The following is a 20,425-nucleotide window of genomic DNA, read 5'->3' as shown; positions in this document are numbered from 1 at the left end:
CTTGTTTCGCTGATTACAGATTTTTGAATATGTTTTATGTTGTTATATATTCACTACTGAAAGGTCACGAAATATAATGGTCAAGTTTCAACCGACGGCTGTTAATAATGTACGTGTATTCGCTGATTACAGATTTTTGATTATCTGTAATTAGCGAAACGAGCCATATACGTATTAAATATTATTATTTTCGGCAAAAAATGTTGTAAATATTTTGCGTATAAAACTTATTTTCACTGATTACAGTTTTTTTTTTTTTATTATTAAACTATAAATGATCATATTCACTATCATGTCAATAGTCTCATCTTTCTTCATCTAACAATGAATGACACCAACAGGAGTTGCATACATAGTAACTTGTCTGAGTTGATCACAAACAACGGCAGAGAATGCTCGCATTATGGGGTAGGATGTTCTCAATATGTGTCTGAAATAGGGGGTGTTTTTTCTTCAATATGCCTGCTCTAGGGGGTACTAAATTTACCACCGTCTAAAATATATAGGAAGGTTCATATTGCTAAATATTTAATAATGTAACCTGCAACTGGAATTGTCGTTCAAATTAATTTTTAATAGTGGACGTGTCTGAGCTAGAAAATAGAGGAATTTCTAGCTTGTCAACGCCGAAACGCCGAAAGACAGAGACAGGATGGATCATGAAAATATTGTGACCTCCATCCGAGTCAGTCGCGACCACGACGACCACCATGAACGACACGCCTATAAATATAACCTTCTTGTATGATTTCATTTTAAAGGACTGTGCACTTTTATTTTGGGTATAAAACGCTATTTCAATAATAGAACACAAATACATTTGTAATGCAATGGAAGTAACTGTATTGTAGCAAAAACAAAATTAGGAAATTTCATTTGATAACGTTTTGACAATCAATACTTGATTCCAAATTAGAGGGATCAATCTTTTGAAACCATGGGAGTATGGCTGGAAAAGTGTGACCAGTCACTTTTTTTTTCACTGTCTTATATCATGATTTACATTTTTTTATTTTTCTTGCATGTGCCAATTTTTTTCCTCCAACACCTTGAATGCATGTTTTTTTCCCTCTGTATCAAGCTTACATTTTTTAAAAACAGATCTTGCGACCACCCCCATGATTTCAAATGGTTTTCCTCTCACTTTAAGGTAGAGATGCAGTTTATTTTGCAAATTTTGACAAATTTAACTTTTTTTTATTTTTTTATGGCAGTGTATGAACATCTGTATTCTGTGAAAATTTGAAATTAAAATCATTAGTAGAACTCTGTTAAATCCAATGGCAATGTAAATCAGCATATATTGTTACTTAACTATAACATATGCAAAATAACAATTATCTCAGCTTCTTTTTAGTGCACACTGACGAGTTGAAACAAGACATCCGCCCCAATCACAGTCCCTCAACGTTGAGGAAATTTCCCCCACAGAGCAAAATAGTACAACCCGATCCAATAAAGCAGACAGGCGTTCTCATGACCTCTCATATTCTTATGCAGGATGGCAGCATTACGGAAGTGTTCCTGGGCGGTTCTCGTGTTGACAAATCTTGCAGTATTTGCAACTGCAACTGACGAGAACCTGCTTTTCAATCCGTTAAAGTCAAAAGACTTGAACGACTTCGTCTCACCACCTTTCGTCAGAGTCGTCTATTTTTTCAAAGGAGGTAAGTGCAAAGCGGCGAATTCGATCCCTGCCACCGTAACGGGGGCGAATGCAACAAGCGCACACACCTGTGTCTGTGCTACTATACTGTATACATTGTTATTGACTAGTCACTACGTTATTATAAATAGTGTAACTATCTTCGGCGTTCAAAACAATGATCGTTGCATAATGATACAATAATTTGCCGTGATACTGTCCTTATTGAAGCTTTCGTGATTTGTTGGTTTCACCTTGGGGCTATCTCCGTGGTTTTACCAACACAAAACGTGCTCTATACATCTATGCTTTCTGATCGTACGCGCGGTTTTCCCTTTAACACAGTTTACAATTTTTATGTTATGTGAATCTTGTTTCTTCTTTACTGCCATTTATTATTATTTATAAATAAAATGTTCTTGTTACGTTTAATAATACTTGTGATAATATATCAGTGCTTTCAGATCTCCACACCCAGGGGTACACTCGACTAGGGGCAACTAAAAAATTTCCCAAGATGCTACATATACGTGTGTTTAGCCAATTTGTGGATACATTTATCATCTAGCTGTGCTTTATTCCGTCGCATCCTATACTTTGATTACTTTTTATATCTCCACTACAATTTGAGTTTATCTGTTTATTTGAGTTGACAAGTGTAATTTATTTGTATAGATACGTTTTAAGGAGAAATATTCACAAGCTTTTTAATTGTTAGGGGATTTGATGTTGCATGATTACATGCTAGCTTTTAAATTCACTGGTTTTTGATAGAAACAATACATTGCTGTTGTAACTTTACATACCTTCTGCGCTTTAATTTAACACATTTGGCTATCAGCAGAATAATTAACTGAAAATAAAGTTATGTTCATAACTTTAAAAATGATGTTGCTTAAATTTTGAAAAAAAAAAAAAAAAAAAAAACCAACAGGAACTGGAGAAGGGATTAGATTGGTAAAAAATTGTTGAATGCTATATTTAGATGGAAAGATTATGGTGACAAAAAAACATACACTGCAGAGCTTAATCACAGTTCAATTGCTTTTTTTGCTTACTTGCTGGTATATCTGGTAGCTTGAGATGAATTTTTTTTTGATCTGTTTGTGCATTATGCTGGTTCATTCTCACCAGTAGTTTAGAAATACCATGGAATATTAATCAGTTGATTTATATGTATTCTGGGGAAAAATTCTCTACGCTCACATTCTCGAATACAAAAGGATAAAATTAAGATACTGTAGACATCAATCACTGTGTTAAATCTTTGTGACACGTGCATGTTATTCCAGAATCGTGTTTTCACTTGTATCCAGCTTATTTGGATGTTGTATCAAAACTGAAATTTATAAGATACAGACAATATTATTTCTCAAAATAAATATTTCTAGTGTGGTCTCGCATCACATGGATGAACACTATTCCTTCTAATAATTGAACTATGGATAAATATTTATATTTGGAAGACGAAATACTAGTAGATGAATTGTTAAAATTAAAATTGCATCTTTTGAGTGGTTGAATTTCTTATTGTAGTAGATATCAGTCTGCAGTAACATGACAAATCTGAAAAAAAAAATATTTCTCATTAATAAGAAAAAAAATCAGGATGGACTGATAGAATTTAAAAGTGGCCATTTCCTACCAGCGAAAATCAGGCGATCAGAAACATAATTTTTCAGTGTGCCAGCGTTAGTACCATATATGTTACATTTATACACAAGAATTATTTTTTACACAATTTGCTGTAAATTGATTTTTTTGTCAAAAAAGAAAATGACAGTACATCACTGCTTCTCATGAATTGTGATCGCATGTATATACATGTTATGGATGAGAGTTTCTCATTCAGAAAAAAAAACACATCTAAATTACACATGCAAAGAGCAATGACATGTTTGTACACATTTTGTACTAGTGCTTGATTTTATATGATATAAGGAAGATTTTTTTTTATATTGCATCACTGACACAAACAAATGTCATCTCAAAACATAATTGCAGAGACTTCCTGGATCTCGTACAATTTATGAGTGTGCCAAAATTTGTCTGCGAGACTTAAAGGGCAAATTAACAGTGAATCCATTTAATAACCAAATATGGTAAACCACTCAAATTTTGCAAAAGATTAATATTCACAATTTTGCAAGGCCGAGGCAAATGCCAAATTTTGCAACGAACGCTTGCAAAAATTTATAGCGATGGAAATAAAACAATTAATATGTTGCACAATATTCATGATGTCCAATTTTTTTGTTATAAATTTGCTCATGAACTATCAATATCAGTTACATGTTTACGTCCATTTTGCGAAATGTGGCTTACATGTACATACATGTTGTGGCATATAATTTCTTATTCCGGAAAAATATTGTTTGAATGACGTACATGGAACAAGTAATCGTTTGTACATGTTATAACTACCTGCTTGCTGTCGGGGATGAAGTACTATAATTTGCGATCACCATTTTGAATCACTAACGACTCGCATAAAATCGATGCCTTTTCAAACCACCTCAGACCTACTACAGTTCATGTAATTTGTGCATTCTTGTCTAATGTAGATAACGGCGCAATTGATGTAATGGATACCGTTCTCCGCTCGTTGCATTTTCCTCCATGCACCTGCTTATTTTGATTATTTACCATATTTTTTGTTTCATTTCTCAAATCTTCTGTGTGAACATTTTTATATTTATTTTGTTTGCCACAGAACTACCGCTTCAACAACCGGACAGGTTTTTACTGAATTTTAAACAGGCATCTGATATCTTGGAAGATTATGGTGTAAAGACGGCGACGGTTTGTATTGAATTGAATCTAAAATTAAACATTGTCTGTCTTCGTATTACTAAAGCTACATATATACAGATATGAAAAAAAAAAGATTCATCAAAGAAGTGCCGAAGCATATTTCATGCATTTTTCTTAATAAAAAATAATGCTTTTATACTACTGTAAAATACTTTATTTTAGCTAGAATTAATTATCGCTGAAACGACTTTTTGATTGTTTTGTATATAATTTATTTTCACTGATTTTTGACAAGTTGATAATATAGGAAAAAAGGTATATTTGCTGGATTTTATTTTCACTGAATCATTTCCTTAAGGAAAATTATTTGCAAGTGAAAGTAAAGTATTTTACAGTATTTCATGTTGATTTTTGTAGCTCCATTGTAAGAATGAGGCAATGAATGAATATTGTAGTAGAAAACATTCGGTTGCTGAGTCTGTCTTTATATTCAGGTAAGACTTCTCAGATGCTATTAATGTTTCTCGTTAATTCAATTTTTTGGAGGGGATAGGTATGAAATCAACTAATTCATTCTTTTTGAGTTGTGCTGCGATTTAAAATAATTTTCAGAAGGGAATTGGGACTTAATTGGACGTCTGTGCATGTCTAAACAAATGCTTGTTTTATAAGTGGAATTGTAATTATTTGCTAATTGTTTTTGTCTTTTTTAACTTTCATTGTTTCATCAGAGGTGGAAATCTATTATTGGAAATCCAATTAGCATCAATGTTTAATATAGATGCAATTGTTTCAAATATTCTGCAGTGAGTATATGTTTATTATTGGATATATGTCAAGAGATTTTTCTGTAAATTCAATACAAATATAAAAAAATGAGAAATAATTTGATAGTGTGTATTGTGTGAGATTGTGCGAGAGTGGAAAACAAATCTGTAAGTCAAATAATTTAAAAATGCTCATGTTGATATCATTCATTTTTTCACATGTTTTTTTTTATACGGTATAAGTTATTATATTGTAATAATATTTTGTGGAAATCATTTCCACAAATGTCTAAAATATAGCCTTCTCACTTTCACTGATTTATGAAAAGCCCTCAAGTGAAAATAAAGTAATTCTAATAATTGAAAGTGATAATCAGGTATAAAGAGAATTATTACACTCCAGGTTCAGTCTCTGAATTCTCTGCATTAATTTATTATCATGATACTCCATATCATCTAGTGTGCACAAGACTGTTAATCACTGTACCCGTTGTAATGTTTCCTTACACGTTGCGTTGTATACTACGATATATAGAACCTGTATCATACACGACATGATACAAAGACAGTGAATTTTGATGATGTTAAATTTGTTCCGGAATTATGAGTCAATCATGCCTTAACTAGAACGTAGATTATGCTAGAAAGAAAAAAACATATTGTTACTTGTACTTAATCCCCTTAGGAATGTGTTTTGCTGGAACACTGGAACTTTCTTCCTCTATTGCTTTCTATGTTCTCACCTTTTATTACAAAATGGAATATCCCAAATGGCATAAAATGATTATGAGAAATCGTGACTTTTTGAGTCGCATGCGGTCCTTGAGGAGAGTGGTACTTCAGCTTGTTACATTCCTTGTTTGATCAAAATCAGTTAATATAATTGATCTACCTTTAGGGTTTGGTGTTCTGCGAACAATGCACCCCCCCCTCCAATAAGCATCCACCTACACTGAAGGTCTTCCATGAAAACTGAAACCATTAACCTAAATACAGTTAAAATATATTATGCATGAATTTTAATTGAGATTAAATTAAGATTGTTACAATAGAACAGAAGTGTTATGAAAATTCTAAACCACATTTTTGTTCAAAGTTCTATTGTAATGGCTGTACTAAAATTAACTTGAATTCAGTGAAATAGACACAACAACATACTGAACTGTAACTGAAATATATTTCATTTTTACATTCTTTTTAATCTGGAAGGTATGATTTCTAAATCATAAATCAATAGGAGATTTCTCAAAATATGGGAAATTGCCTTATAATAGAAGCAAAATGTGACAATTATAGGTATACATGTGTATATATTATATTATGTTGCATTGTTACCATGGTAACGAAAAATTTAGACTTGAAGATTAATTGGTCATCGAAAAGTCCTCGGAATAGCCTCAGGTGGTTTGCATCGTTTATGTTAACAGTATTAAGATGGATATAATTACACAGCCATCTTCTTCGCTAATCTTTGATCGCTACATTTCGTCCCTGTAGAGGTTTGTGTTGTCTCCTCTGGCAATGTATTTTTTTGAACTGACTAGAATTGAATGCCTTGTATAAATCTTGGTATATTTATTCATTTCTTTGAGGAATGAACAATGATAACCATCAATTCAGTGATGGGCAAACAGTTAAAAATGAAAAATTACGGTACCTTGTGATTATTCAGATTATTAGAACATGCTTACTAGTATTATAAATGTTATTTGGCAGATCATTCTGTAGGCATATTTGGAATATAATTACAAGAGTTATGTCCATAAAATGTACAAACTGTGTATGCCCTTTCTCTCTTTGTGTTTCTGTTGTTCGTGCACATTGTCAAAACCTTTTTTACTGTAAAATACTTTATTTTCGCTTGTAATCAATTTTCACTGATTTAGTGAAAATAAAATCCAGCGAAAATACCTTTTTTCCTATATTTTACATTTAACCTGCCGAAAATCAGTGAAAATAAATTTGATACAAAACACCTAAAATGCAAAAATTAATTCCTGCTAAAATAAAGTATTTTACAGTACATATTTCACATTTTTCTGTGAAGTGTGCCCTCTATGGCAAAAATGATGTCAGCTGTTTTTTGAACTCGTGGATTTCTTGATACTGACTTTTCCCCATTGAAATCAGTAAACTAAATAAAAACATAGAAAAGAAAAGCTTTGTTGTTTTAGTTCATGGTACCAACAGTTCATTCTGTAACCCAGCACTTTAATTTGATGAGAGACAGTCATCAAATTTTGTAACATTAAACTTTCCTTTAAATTGCGGTCTTAATATGCGAAAATTTATTCACAGCTATGTCAGATTTTCAAATCACGACAATTTAAATCTCTTGATTTAGATTCCTAATGAAATGGTATGAATAAAATGTAAAAAAACTTAAATCATGGGAAAAAAACAATAATTCATGCATTGTAGATGATGGATGTAGCCGAACCAGTGTTGTGTAAACAATGCAATGTACGTGACTTTAGCGATTTTGTTCCTCGCAAAATAGGAATAATTATTTATAAATCTGATAACAATTTTTACTTTACTTGCAGGATGGTTATGCTGGGTGAGGTACCGATTGTCTCTGATGAAGAGAAGCTTCAACAGATAATGGATATGAATAAAGGGAAACAGGACGTACTATATTCATATCAGAGAGCTGTTGGTACACTTGGTATGTTTTCATTTCAGTTATTGAATTGTTATTTAACTTATTAAAACAACAATTTAATTTTTCAGTTGTAGATGAGCATGGTACTGCTATAATTAGATTGAAAATATTAATTTGGGTCTGTGTGTGTGTCTAGAACCATTTCTCGAATATAATTCAATATAATTTCCAAAAAAATATATATATAATTTGACAAACTTAGGGGGTCATTTTGATGCCTGAAGGTGGCCGATTGGTGGCCATTTGTTTTGGTTCATTTTTATGCTGACTTTATACATTGTATATCGCCTAACTCAGCTGAAACTTTACACACAAGTACTGTATTCACTGTGTATCTTCAGTGCTAGTTTAGATATTATTTTTGGTAAAAAAATGTAGAAATGCACACTGCCATAGACTCTGATCTAAGATTGTCAAAATATGGGGCATGTCAAAAATTGGATACAGTAAAGATAAGTGGGAACTTGGTAATATGTCATGTACCATACGACATGTAATTCATACCTAGGCATTTGCATATGTCCAGCATGAACATTCTAACATTTTACTCTGTGTTTTTGGAACAGGTATTGCATAAATTAAAAATATGAAGAAATTTACAAAAAAAATCATAGCTCAAGTTCCTCTATCATTTGTCACCAACCTTTACGTACTGATTCATGAGATGGCTTCCTGATAGTAAAAAAACTACCGGTACACAATACTGTATCGAAATTTGACTAGCAATATGTTGTTTCTGTACTCGCCATTTTTAGGTCGAGCACACTTATAATGTAATATTTAATAGGCCATTGGATTAATACTAGATTTATATTCTCCCAAAATAGACTGCTGTATTTTTTCAACTATATTCATGTACCAGCATTGCTTGTTAAAAGGAATGTACTGCCCTATGACACGTACGTCATGCAAACTATGATTTTGTTGTACAAGATGGCTGAATTTTAGTGCTACAGTTATTCAAAATTTGTTATATTCCTGCAACTGTGCTTGGAAAAAGTTCATTCTTATTGTTCATTCATTGAATGTCATAAGACTTTGATGTACATCATTTTGTTTTACAATCAGATTCAAAATGGCTGATGGAAGATCATTTTGTTTTTAAAGCATGCCATTCCAGTGCCATATATCTTCCCACAAAACAGCCAAAATGTTTAAGCAAAAATCAATTCCAGCTAAAATAAAGTATTTTACAGTAGTGAAATTAAAAACCAATAAATAATTAATGCTTTTACAGTACATCTTGTCACCCTTGACATACAATTCAGATTAAAAATGGCTGACTTGTTTCAGTTTTTTTTTTTTTTTCAATTTCACGATGGGAATTTTGTCTTGTCAGTGTTTTATTTTGTCCCAACTAAAATTTTAAAGTATATTCTTATGGAAATTTTCTCTCTGTCAGGTATAGTTCCTACATAAATGCTACTTTTTTTTCAAATCCTATATATTATGCACAGATTTTTGAAATGTACTATCTGTAGTATTTCAGCACACATATAGAATATTTTATGTCAAAATAATGTCTATGGTTAATTGTTTTTGTCTGTCTTTTCTAACTCAGAATGCATTCGAAAATATTGCTTAGCTAATATGCATAATGACTTGTAATTATTAAAATATTTTAGCAGGGAAAATTAGTGTTTTTTCAAAGGTCCTAAATGAAACGTTATTAATTTTGTTTATTTAATGATCTTATTCCATAATGCCATCATAAAAGACTGTCTTCGAATAATCCTCAGATTTGTCTGTTTACATAATTGTGCACTTTTATTAATCAAGTAAATACTCTATATTGCTTTCATGCAGAGCACAGAGTTTTTATGGAGGTAGCTTTTGTTTATAGCAATCAATATGCGTTTGCGTTGTCAACCTCGACTGAAGTGGCTCGCCTTATAAGGTAAGAAATATTCTGAAATCAAAAACAATAACTAATGGGGGGGTCCTTCGTGTATGCTTTACGCATTTGTCTGTCTGTCTGTCTGTCTGTGTGTGTGTGTGTGTGTGTGCGTGTGTGCATGCATGTGTGTGTGTGTGTGTGTGTGTGTGTGTGTGTGTGTGTGGCAATGTATGCACATACATTGACTGGTATCTGTTAAAAAACTTTGTTCAAACTTTAGATAATATGCAGGATGCCATAAAATACATGCGCATATTAAATTTTCAATAAATTTTCAATAAAACATTACCAGTGTCAATTTGTAACAGCCATTGCCAAAAAGAGGACACTGAAAGCATAGTATAGTGAGTGCCATTTATTGAAATCCAAGTGAACCTCAGGGAGTATTAGATGAAAACTTAATCAAGGGTCCGGAATGAAATGTCAAAAAGGTCGCCATCTTTAGGGGCCTGTTACTGAAGATTTAAGTGTTTGTTTCCCATAATAGTGTGCAATTTTCTATAGATCCCATCGCATGACTGAATAAAAAAAAAAAATGGTGACTATCTTAATTTTCACATGTCTTTGCACATGACTTTTTCCCACATGCAATTGTGTATATTAAAAAACAATATTTTGGTAAGATTTGGTCATATTTATGTGGCCATATTTAAACAAAAAAATGTTTTAAAATCACAGATATTGTCGTGTTTTTTTGGGGGGGGGCTCTAACAAATATGGCTAATAGGTGGCCATTGTTTGGAGGTAACTTAGGTCAATTCATTAGATACTGAATTATAAGCACTAAGTTTTGTTTTGTGATACCAAAACCACCACTCAGATACGACTTAATCAATTATGGTTAATGTATGCAATAAGCTACTGAATAAAAACAAATATTATGTTTTCTAACTTTGTCTCCATGTATTTATTTTTTTCAATTCCATTAGTTCCACCGATGTAAGACATCCTACCATATGGTACTTGCAGTGCAAGTCGGTTTCACCAATGGATGCCTCTACCAAGTCGTGCCCCGTACTAAGATACACCGGTCCAATCAATCTTGAAACATTCTCCAAATACATGAAACTGATTAGCATGCCAAATGTTGTAAGTAAATAATGATTATATGCATATCCAGATAAATTTCATGTCAGTGGTTTTGTAACCCTAAAATGTGTGGGTGCAAGCATTGTTAGTAAAATAGACAGCTATGATTGGTGGTGTAATTTAAATTATGCAAATTTACATCTACAAACAGTTTTATTGCAAGAGGTTCAACAATATGCATATTTTTCCAAATCAACATCTGGTGGCGAATTGGGGGGCATTATAATTAAAACATTTTTAATAGTTCCGTCATACTAGGGCTTGTTTCTTTATCTAATTCGGTTTTCTTATTTCATTTCATAAAAGTTGGACTTCCAGGAAAGCATGTTGACCAAATCTGAGTTTGACGACTTACAAGTACACAGAGCATACATTTTTACCGATGCTGCCTCGTACAAAAGCACACAAGCTCTGACAGCTGAACTAGGCAGCCACTTCATTGGTAGCATGGTTTTTCTCATTGTTAACGTGTAAGTAATGTTTTTATTCCATTAAAACAACTATGCCACATACATAATATTAGAGTTTGCATGCGAGCAATTCATAACTTGTGAATCTTTTTGAATCCATGTAAGCGTCTAGAGCGTAGTTATTGATAATTCAAACACTTATTCAGTGGGGAGCTGAAACAATAAATTAATCCCCAACATTCGGACACTTAAATTTGAATAATTATGTCATATAAGTTGCTGAATTTACCCAAAATGCCTTTAAACCTCAGAATATGCATGTGTCCTCTCAACTTTAGCGATTTTGATTTAATTATAGTAATTAATATATTCACTGAAGTATTGAATCTGATCAAAGTTTTCCACTTTTGTCAGTGTATTAGAATAGCTCTGCTGTCTGTGTCTGTCTGTGTGTGTGTGTGTGTGTGTGTGTGTGCGTGCGTGTGCGTGTTTGCATGTCTGTGTTACAATGTGTAAACAGTTATTACCACGTGATTAATATTTATTTTTTGTCTCACAGCAACAAGTTGCCTACATATGTTGTGAAACAATTAGGCTACGGCTCACAAGTTACTGAAGTTCCATCGGCTGCTTTCAGATCATATGGCAGTGTAAGTACTGAAATTCACATGCTGGTCCGATCTGAGCAGCAGTCGTGTACTCTATTATAAATAAAAAAAAGTATTTAATGAAGCAAATTGAACAGGTTTGCTGAAACAATCAACTTATTAATTACTTCACTATTATAATAGAGCAATTTTTGCTATTACGGAATGTAGTCATAGTATTGTTTGTTTACTTAGCAGTCACATGACTACCATTGAATTAGATCAAAAATGACTCAGAATTTCAGGAAGTGTAAAACAAGAGCTTTAATAAAATATATAGTTTACTATAGTTCAGGACAATTCTTATATGAATATATCAAACCTTATTATAACATCCCTGTTAAGTCTACTACAACCTTAAAGTATGTACTTTTTCTCCAAAAATCTTTGCTTTATGGGTTAATTGACTTTGTTTGCTTGGTTCTAAAACTGTTCACTACTTTTAAATGTACCGTACTCACATGAGCAATTGACATTACTTAATGAGTTTTAAATGTACCGTACTCACATGAGCAATTGACATTACTTAATGAGTTTTAAATGTACCGTACTCACATGAGCAATTGACATTACTTAATGAGTTTTAAATGTACCGTACTCACATGAGCAATTGACATTACTTAATGAGTTTTAAATGTACCGTACTCACATGAGCAATTGACATTACTTAATGAGTTTTAAATGTACCGTACTCACATGAGCAATTGACATTACTTAATGAGTTTTAAATGTACCGTACTCACATGAGCAATTGACATTACTTAATGAGTTTTAAATGTACCGTACTCACATGAGCAATTGACATTACTTAATGAGTTTTAAATGTACCGTACTCACATGAGCAATTGACATTACTTAATGAGTTTTAAATGTACCGTACTCACATGAGCAATTGACATTACTTAATGAGTTTTAAATGTACCGTACTCACATGAGCAATTGACATTACTTAATGAGTTTTAAATGTACCGTACTCACATGAGCAATTGACATTACTTAATGAGTTTTAAATGTACCGTACTCACATGAGCAATTGACATTACTTAATGAGTTTTAAATGTACCGTACTCACATGAGCAATTGACATTACTTAATGAGTTATAAATGTACCGTACTCACATGAGCAATTGACATTACTTAACGAGTTTTAAAATTATATATATGGTTAGCACAGGGATTGTGCGATATCAATTTAAAATCTTAGTTGTTGAATATCTATCATAAAATCTAAGCATGGAATGCTTATGACAATTAGCAAGTTTACAGTCAATGTCAATTTATTTCTTTTTTCACTGCCAGAGTAGTGGGTAGGTTTTAGATTTCCCATTAAAATTGTCAATATAACTGGCGTCTAGTGACTTTATCTGTTCCACAATAAATATGACAGTTTGACAATGGTTGATCCATCAGCCAAGATACAAGATGGTGACATCATGGCCAATGGCATAAAATTCCCAAAGTGAGTTTTAATAGATTTTAAATGAATAAAAATTCAAGGATGGAAAATACTCCAATAATTTATCTTACTAGCCATAACGTTAAAATCAAATCGTTTTTTTGCTGTGTACGTTCATTCTTCGCCTTTCATGCAAATAAATGTTCTCGTAGTGAACGGAAAACCATCTATTAATATACGGTTACAGAGTTTGTTTCAAATACCATCACAAAGCGTTTAGTAATGTGGTTAGTCATACACCCGGGGGTCCGACTTGTGGAAATACCTGGAACCCATGTCTGTGAAAGGAGTTTTCAAAATGACCCTAAACACGTTTTAAAAGCTCAAAATTCCATACCCTTTTCACTGTTAGAAAGCTAAAAGATCTCACTATATTTGAGCTTTCTTACCCTTCAGTGTATAAGCACGGATTGATTATATGCCGTGATTGCCCGTGATCAAGAATCGTTAACCAGGGGGCCGGACGCTTTCCTCGTTTTTGCGATCATTGAATTCCTTAAAGCAATAAAAAAAACGATAATCTAATTTAAAAAACAACCACCCTTATCACGTTGGCAGTACCGGAAAAGACACCCTTTTTGTCTATTTTGACTGAAATAGTAACCCTAAGCGTGTAACGCGCGTTAGCGTGCTTTTCTTTAAAAAAACGCCCATTTAACACGTTTTCTTTCACAGACATGCATACCAAATCATTCTTTAAGTCGGACCCCCAAGGTCATACATGAAGAAATAAGTAAACAAATTTGGAGATCCGAAAACACACAAAAAATTGCAATGTATCTATTGATATGATACTGCTAAAACGGTGAAATAATTTTGCCGCAATGCGCTTCCTCCTAGGGATTTATCGAAAAGCAACAGCAAATTAACAGAGGTTGAAATTGTTTTTCTCGTAAACTGTTTACATTTCAAGTGGCGTATAACATTCTGTAATTATGTTTCAGTAATTAATGACTCGTGATTGTGACAAACACTATTGTTCTTTCTTTCTTTTTTTTTTAGAACAATTTAGAATACATGTCTGTAAAGTTCACTGAGACCAATATAAGAAACTTTCTGAAACATGTACTGGATACATTCAATGAGGAGACAATGGACGAGAGACTGTATACAGACAACCATCCTATTTTTGAAGTGCCTCGTAAGCTAAATTATTATTTCAAGATTTTCTGTTTAGTTGTAGTAATCCACCAACTAGTAATATTGCAGATTTGATTTTGAAAATACAGGATGCATTGCAACACCTGTGAAGATAACTTTCATACCCCATCTATGTCTTTGGTCATAGTATAATAATATATCACTTATTTTCAATAAATAGCTCAGGAAATTCAAGATGACCCTGTTGCTGAAGATGCTTACCTGATAAGAAACAAGAAATTCAATACTACCAGTATCCCCGCACTAACAGACAAGACGTTTCCAGCCATGCTTTCTGAAAAGAATCTTTTCTTGGTTATGTTTTATGTACAATGTAAGTAAAAACTCTGAACTACCATACAGTATTTTATCCATTAGAAGTTAGATGTTAGTCCTGCTTTTGTCGCCTCTTTTCATAACATTTTACCCTATAACTATAAGTACTCGTTGTTATGATAATGGAATCTTCCACTATGAGTTGAACCAATGCACAAGTACTCCAAGTTACCAGATTTTTGAAGGGAGTAGTTTTTGCTTGACTTTATGCCTCATGGAACTCTATTCTATTTTATGCAACGCAACATATAAATGTATACTGGAGCATTGAAATACCGGTACAATTTATTTTGACCATATGTATACAATAATGTCATTTATGTAAGCTTATGCACTACATGTACAAATGAAACAAATACAGTATTTATATATCTAAACACTCCTAAACTGTTTTGCATTATTTTAAATATCTCTTTTGATTTGATATCTGACAGGGGACCCTAGAACGCAGGTCTTCATGGAGCACTATGCAGAGGCAGGTAGAATGCTAGAACACATGACATCTGACAATACCAGCCCTCTCGCTCGGGTCAACTGTGCAGACTGGCCGGATGTCTGTGAGAAAAACGATGTTATAAGATATCCGACTTTCATTCTTTTCAAGAATCATAAACGAATGAGTGAATACCAGGACAGGCTGGACACCATGACTGTTGTCAAGTTTGTTAGTTTGTGAGTATTTTACAGTACTTCTCCCAAGTCATTAATCGTTATGGCGTTATATATTTTTGAGAGACTCTGACAAAAAATGGAACAAAAATGCATATAATGTGTATGAATTTTGTCTCTTGTTTTAGTTTTTTTCTTCGTGTCCTTTCTGTGCCGAAAAATATAAAATTACCATATTTCTAGCATTTGAAGCCTTAAAATTTACTGTGATTTACTTTCCCGATTCACCGTAGCAATGAAGTATCATACATTTTATATCACTATTCTCTGGATCGGGGCTGCATCATAGAACATTCTATGTTGCTCTGCTGCTGTGGAACACCAGTCAAAGAAGCCAGTAACAACCAAGAAGGTCAAGAAAACGGCACAAACTCAACTCAACAATCCTGAACAACCAAATTTATTTATGTTGCATGTAGGGCTAATCTAGTTCAGACAGTCTCAACAACTAGCCTAAATCACAAATTTTGGGGAGTTTTCGTTCGTTGTGGTTACCAGGTAGTGAAAATGCTCGGATGTTCATTCTCAAGAATATGGAGTATGGGGCAACATAGTACTCTGAAAAGAATTAAGGGCTGGAAATGAAATATTTAATCTCTTTAATTTAATGACGGGCCCTCATGCATCATTTAGTGATTTTCCTTTGTTTTTATACATGCACGACATTATTTTTCATTGTATTAGGGAATTCAAAATGAATTCTATTGAAATGCAGGTGAATAATTTTACTGATAAATTCTTTTATTAAACCTTTATTTAAGAGTCTTGCCCATGTATTACCCTTACACTACAAATTCTTGATATTTAGATGAACAAAAGGTTCCAACAAATAATTTAAAAAATCAGAGCAAATAAAAATAGGAGCTACCCCAATTTTGTTTCCTTGGAAACAAAGACTTGATGACTTTTCCTAAAACGTTGACAGCCATTTTTGATCTGAAAATTGGTCGAAATAATTAGTTTGATATCTTTTCAAATAGCTATTCCTACTTGGTAGGATTTCAGGAAACTCCTGTGTTAAAAGTTTGTTTAGCTGCCTCAATCCTGCAATGCCATGTGATGACATCATTTTGAAATTTGAGTTTTTTGTCATTATTTGTTTACCAATCCTTTTTAGGCACCTCCAACAAAATCCAGTGACTCTGACAACCAAAGCTGAAGTAACACAATTCTTGGAAGGAGGCATGGCGAGCACTGGGATGTACGTTTTAGTACTGGGTCTTTTCAAAGAAAAGGACACAGAAGGTATAGATAATAAACTAGAAAAGAATTGGTCGGTAAAATTTCAGAGATATGAAATAATAATTATTTTAATGACCCAGCTTACATTTTTGCTTGGGTATGCTTCTATCGGAAATATGTGAAAAAAACAAAAACAAAAAACACTTTAAATGCCAGCCATATCTGAAATATTCACAAGTTGAGTGTACTACACCTGCTTATACATAGGCTTGATTTATAGAATTATGCATACTAAATAGCTAATTTGCATATATGTGTCTGTATTCTGTAACATTTTATTAACTGGAAATTTGTCAACCATTTTTGTGTTAAAGAACTGAAAGCTTTTGCCACAGTTGCTTCAGATCTCCGTCATAGGTTTATGTTTGGTATAATGAAAGGAGGAAGTCTTGCTGAGGGGACGTGAGTATGCAAAAATGTTTTTTAAATAAATAAATAAATAAATATAAATAAATAAAATATGATTTTTTAACACATTAATTTTACTCCATATATCATGTGCACTATATCCGGTTGGCGGTGTGTTAACAATTGAAACATAATTTTAACATTGTATTTCTGCATCATGGTGTTTTGGGGCTTTATATTTTTTTTTTTTTTCTAGATTGATGTGCAATATTATATTTCATTTCAACATAGACATGACTGAGGGTATTGTAAGGGACACCATTTTTCAGGTTGTTTAGGCTCGACTTGAGAAAAAAATAGGGCCTACAATAGTGAAACTAATAATATATTTTTTTAATATATTTTTTTGGGTTAATCTTCAGGGCACAATACTTTGGTACTGGTCTTTCCAGTGTTGTTATAATTAAAGAACAAGATAAAGATGAAGGCTTTACAGTTCTTAAAGATGATCTGACACAGGGTAATATAGCAAAGTTCATCGAGGAATCTTCGCTGCCAGTCTTTGTAAGTGAAATCCTACAAAATGAGGGAATATGTTTTGGGTTTTGTGCAGCCATCTATGCTGTCGTCCAACATCATTTTCTGGACAAAGCCAGTGTTGTCACCTGATTACTCATGAGTTACTGGTCCATGTTATTCATTTTTGATTGATGTGTCCTGCATGTCTCTCATGCAGACACATTGTCACTGATTTTGTTTAAATTTGGTACAATTATAAGGCAAGAGCTCAGGTGGGGGAATAGTTTTAACAAACTTTATTTTTCAGTCTCTGTTTTATGTTTGATGTAAAAAAACAAAAAAACTTACTCATGAAATCAAACGTGCAACTGTTTTGCTCCAGTGGTGCTTTGATATTGGTTAACCATATCTTCTTTTCTTTTTTTTAACACAGCCTGCTTTAGAACCAGAAAACTTTGTGGCTCTACGCTCTCTTAAGAAGCCCTTTGTCATCTTGTTTTTTTCGGTTGATAACTCCAAGGTGGAAGTGAGAAAAGTTATGACTGAGATGGCTAAAAGTAGACAGTTCAATGATTTTGTACTTTGCTACATGGAAGTGTAAGTATAGTTTATGAGTTTTTTTTCTCCATTTTTTTTCTTCATTTTTTTTATCATGTTACAGATGAATGGATGGCTATTAATTTCTTTTATCTGAGAGCACATCTAGGTTTGGTTAGTTCACTTCAGCGAACAGATTCATTGTGATAAAAAGATTTAAAAAAAAATATTCTGATATTGTAGTTCAAATGTTTTCTGAATTTTATTCCCACCTTATTAGTAATGACGATTCTTTTTTTTTGTTTTAGGGGTATGAACTCTAACTCTATGGGTTCATTTATTCTGCATTCGTACATTGATGAGCCTAGTCTACCAACCATTGTTACTGTCAACCATGACAATGGCAAGCTGTATAACTACCCTATGGGAAATGATTTTAGCAAGCAATCCATTTCAAAATGGTTGCAGGGCATATCAAGCGGAAAAGCTGGTCTACAAACTGGTATGTCCTAATTCTTTACTAAATTATATTTATGTTGTCACATTGGTGTATAAATATATATATATATATACTTAGTCTTTTAGTGATTTGCCTACAATATATATTGATTGTCTATAGTCATAGAATGCTGTTTAATTTATCAGCCATATGTCCATTCAAGAGTAAAATAAACTGGAAATTTAAAAAAAAACACAAACACACAATTGCAAAATTCTAGGTATATATACAACTCTTGATGTACTCGTAATTAAGTTTGAGCAATTGAATTTTTTTGTTTTTCATTTGGTGAAATGTAAAAATAATGTGTCATTACAGTATTCATATACTCCCTTAATAGCATACGTACCTTGTGTTGTACACTCAATTCTGCAGGATAGATAGAAACAGGGCAGTGTGAAAACATTATGCAGCTCTGATCACATGGTCTCATAAATAAATTTGCCCATTTTAGATTTACAAACTCCACTACCCGAACAATTTAATTTCAAATTCAACAGGTGAGCTTAAGGATGGAAAATGGAAACCCTTGTTGCCTGCTTATGATTTCCTTGCAATGATTGACAGCGAAGAGGCTGAGTACAGAAAGGAGGTAGAAGAGTCAATGGGAGGTGGTAGGATCCCCTCCAGAAGTGGTGGCACTGCTCCTAAACCTATTCCCATGCCGACTTCAGAGCCGGGAACCCCGCCACAACCATCCATACACACCGAGCTATGATGACCTCTTTCATATATAGTATTATTTATTATTATGATAATTATTAGATGCAGAATATCTTTGTTTTCAGTCATATACATGCATAAGCACATGTGCAACAGGGGTGAATCAGTTTGAATTTGTATATTCAGGGGTACCTACAAGTGAAAGTTGTAATGCTTTGCATCATGGGTACCCCTGATATTACATGTTGAACATATTTATAAATTTTAATACTGCAATTGTTGAGACCATGTCAGTTTTTTAAATTAAAAACCAAAAGTGTATAACTATAGAATAACATGTCAATCATTCCTGTTGCTTTAAATAGATCCTGAAACTATTATCTATGTATTTTCTTATCGATATAATAATTTACTCCAGTGAATATGTCACATTCGAATGAAAGTTTCTCTGAACTTGTATGTGCACTAGAGTAATAGTTAATCATTTTATTTTAGATATTCCACATATTTTTTTAAAATTATATTTATTGGTTTCAGATTCTTTATCTTAAAAAGCATTTTAATCTCGCAAGTTTCTGTCTACCGTCTATAATGCCTAAAAAAATTCTCTTTACTGACAGAAATCTCAATATTGTATTCTTAGCTTTGCAGGAGGATGAGTCAGTGAAAAGCTACTTGCAAAATTGTACCTGATTGGCTACCCAATCCTAATACTCTAATCAATCAGAGAGCAGCTTTTTTCTGTCTTGTATATATGCCTTGACTCGACTGCAGGAGAGGTGAACAGTGGAACAACTTGAATTTAGCAAGTAATTATGTGTGAATTGTTAAAGTTTTAAAAAAAAAAATTTAAATCAAGTTATACAAAATTTAAAACTACTTTGGCTAACAGATGCTTTAATGTTATAAAATAAATTGTCTAATTTTTTGTTGCGATTACATGAGCTGATCTATCATCATGTATAGTAATTCTAGATAGACAGTTTTGTTTTGTTTGTTTGTTTGTTTCTTCACTTGCAACCTTTATAAGCCACATCCCTGTGTATTAAATGCACTCTTTGTGATGTAAACACTATGGTGTAAATCACATTAGCATTGTGTAAATTCATATTGCCATGGTGTAAATGCACTTTGGAATTGTG

General features: G+C 32.8%; 1 protein-coding gene across 1 annotated transcript; it reads left to right on the top strand.

The window, feature by feature from the left end:
* Positions 1-1,498: 1,498 nt before the first annotated feature.
* LOC100377205 (thioredoxin domain-containing protein 16-like) lies at positions 1,499-20,162 on the top strand. Its single transcript, XM_006824548.3, has 18 exons — positions 1,499-1,667; positions 4,359-4,447; positions 4,817-4,893; positions 5,131-5,205; positions 7,713-7,834; positions 9,638-9,728; positions 10,658-10,817; positions 11,124-11,287; positions 11,787-11,877; positions 14,333-14,471; positions 14,652-14,804; positions 15,241-15,478; positions 16,593-16,720; positions 17,032-17,119; positions 17,488-17,629; positions 18,018-18,181; positions 18,430-18,623; positions 19,121-20,162. The coding sequence occupies exons 1-18, from the start codon at positions 1,502-1,504 to the stop codon at positions 19,336-19,338; spliced, it is 2,499 nt and encodes an 832-aa protein (XP_006824611.1). The 5' UTR covers positions 1,499-1,501; the 3' UTR covers positions 19,339-20,162.
* The last annotated feature ends 263 nt before the right edge of the window (positions 20,163-20,425 follow it).

This window comes from Saccoglossus kowalevskii, chromosome 2 (assembly GCF_978046115.1).
Source record: "Saccoglossus kowalevskii chromosome 2, keSacKowa6.1, whole genome shotgun sequence".
Classification (NCBI taxonomy): Eukaryota; Metazoa; Hemichordata; class Enteropneusta; family Harrimaniidae; genus Saccoglossus; species Saccoglossus kowalevskii.
This window is presented reverse-complemented; position numbering and strand designations above follow the sequence as displayed.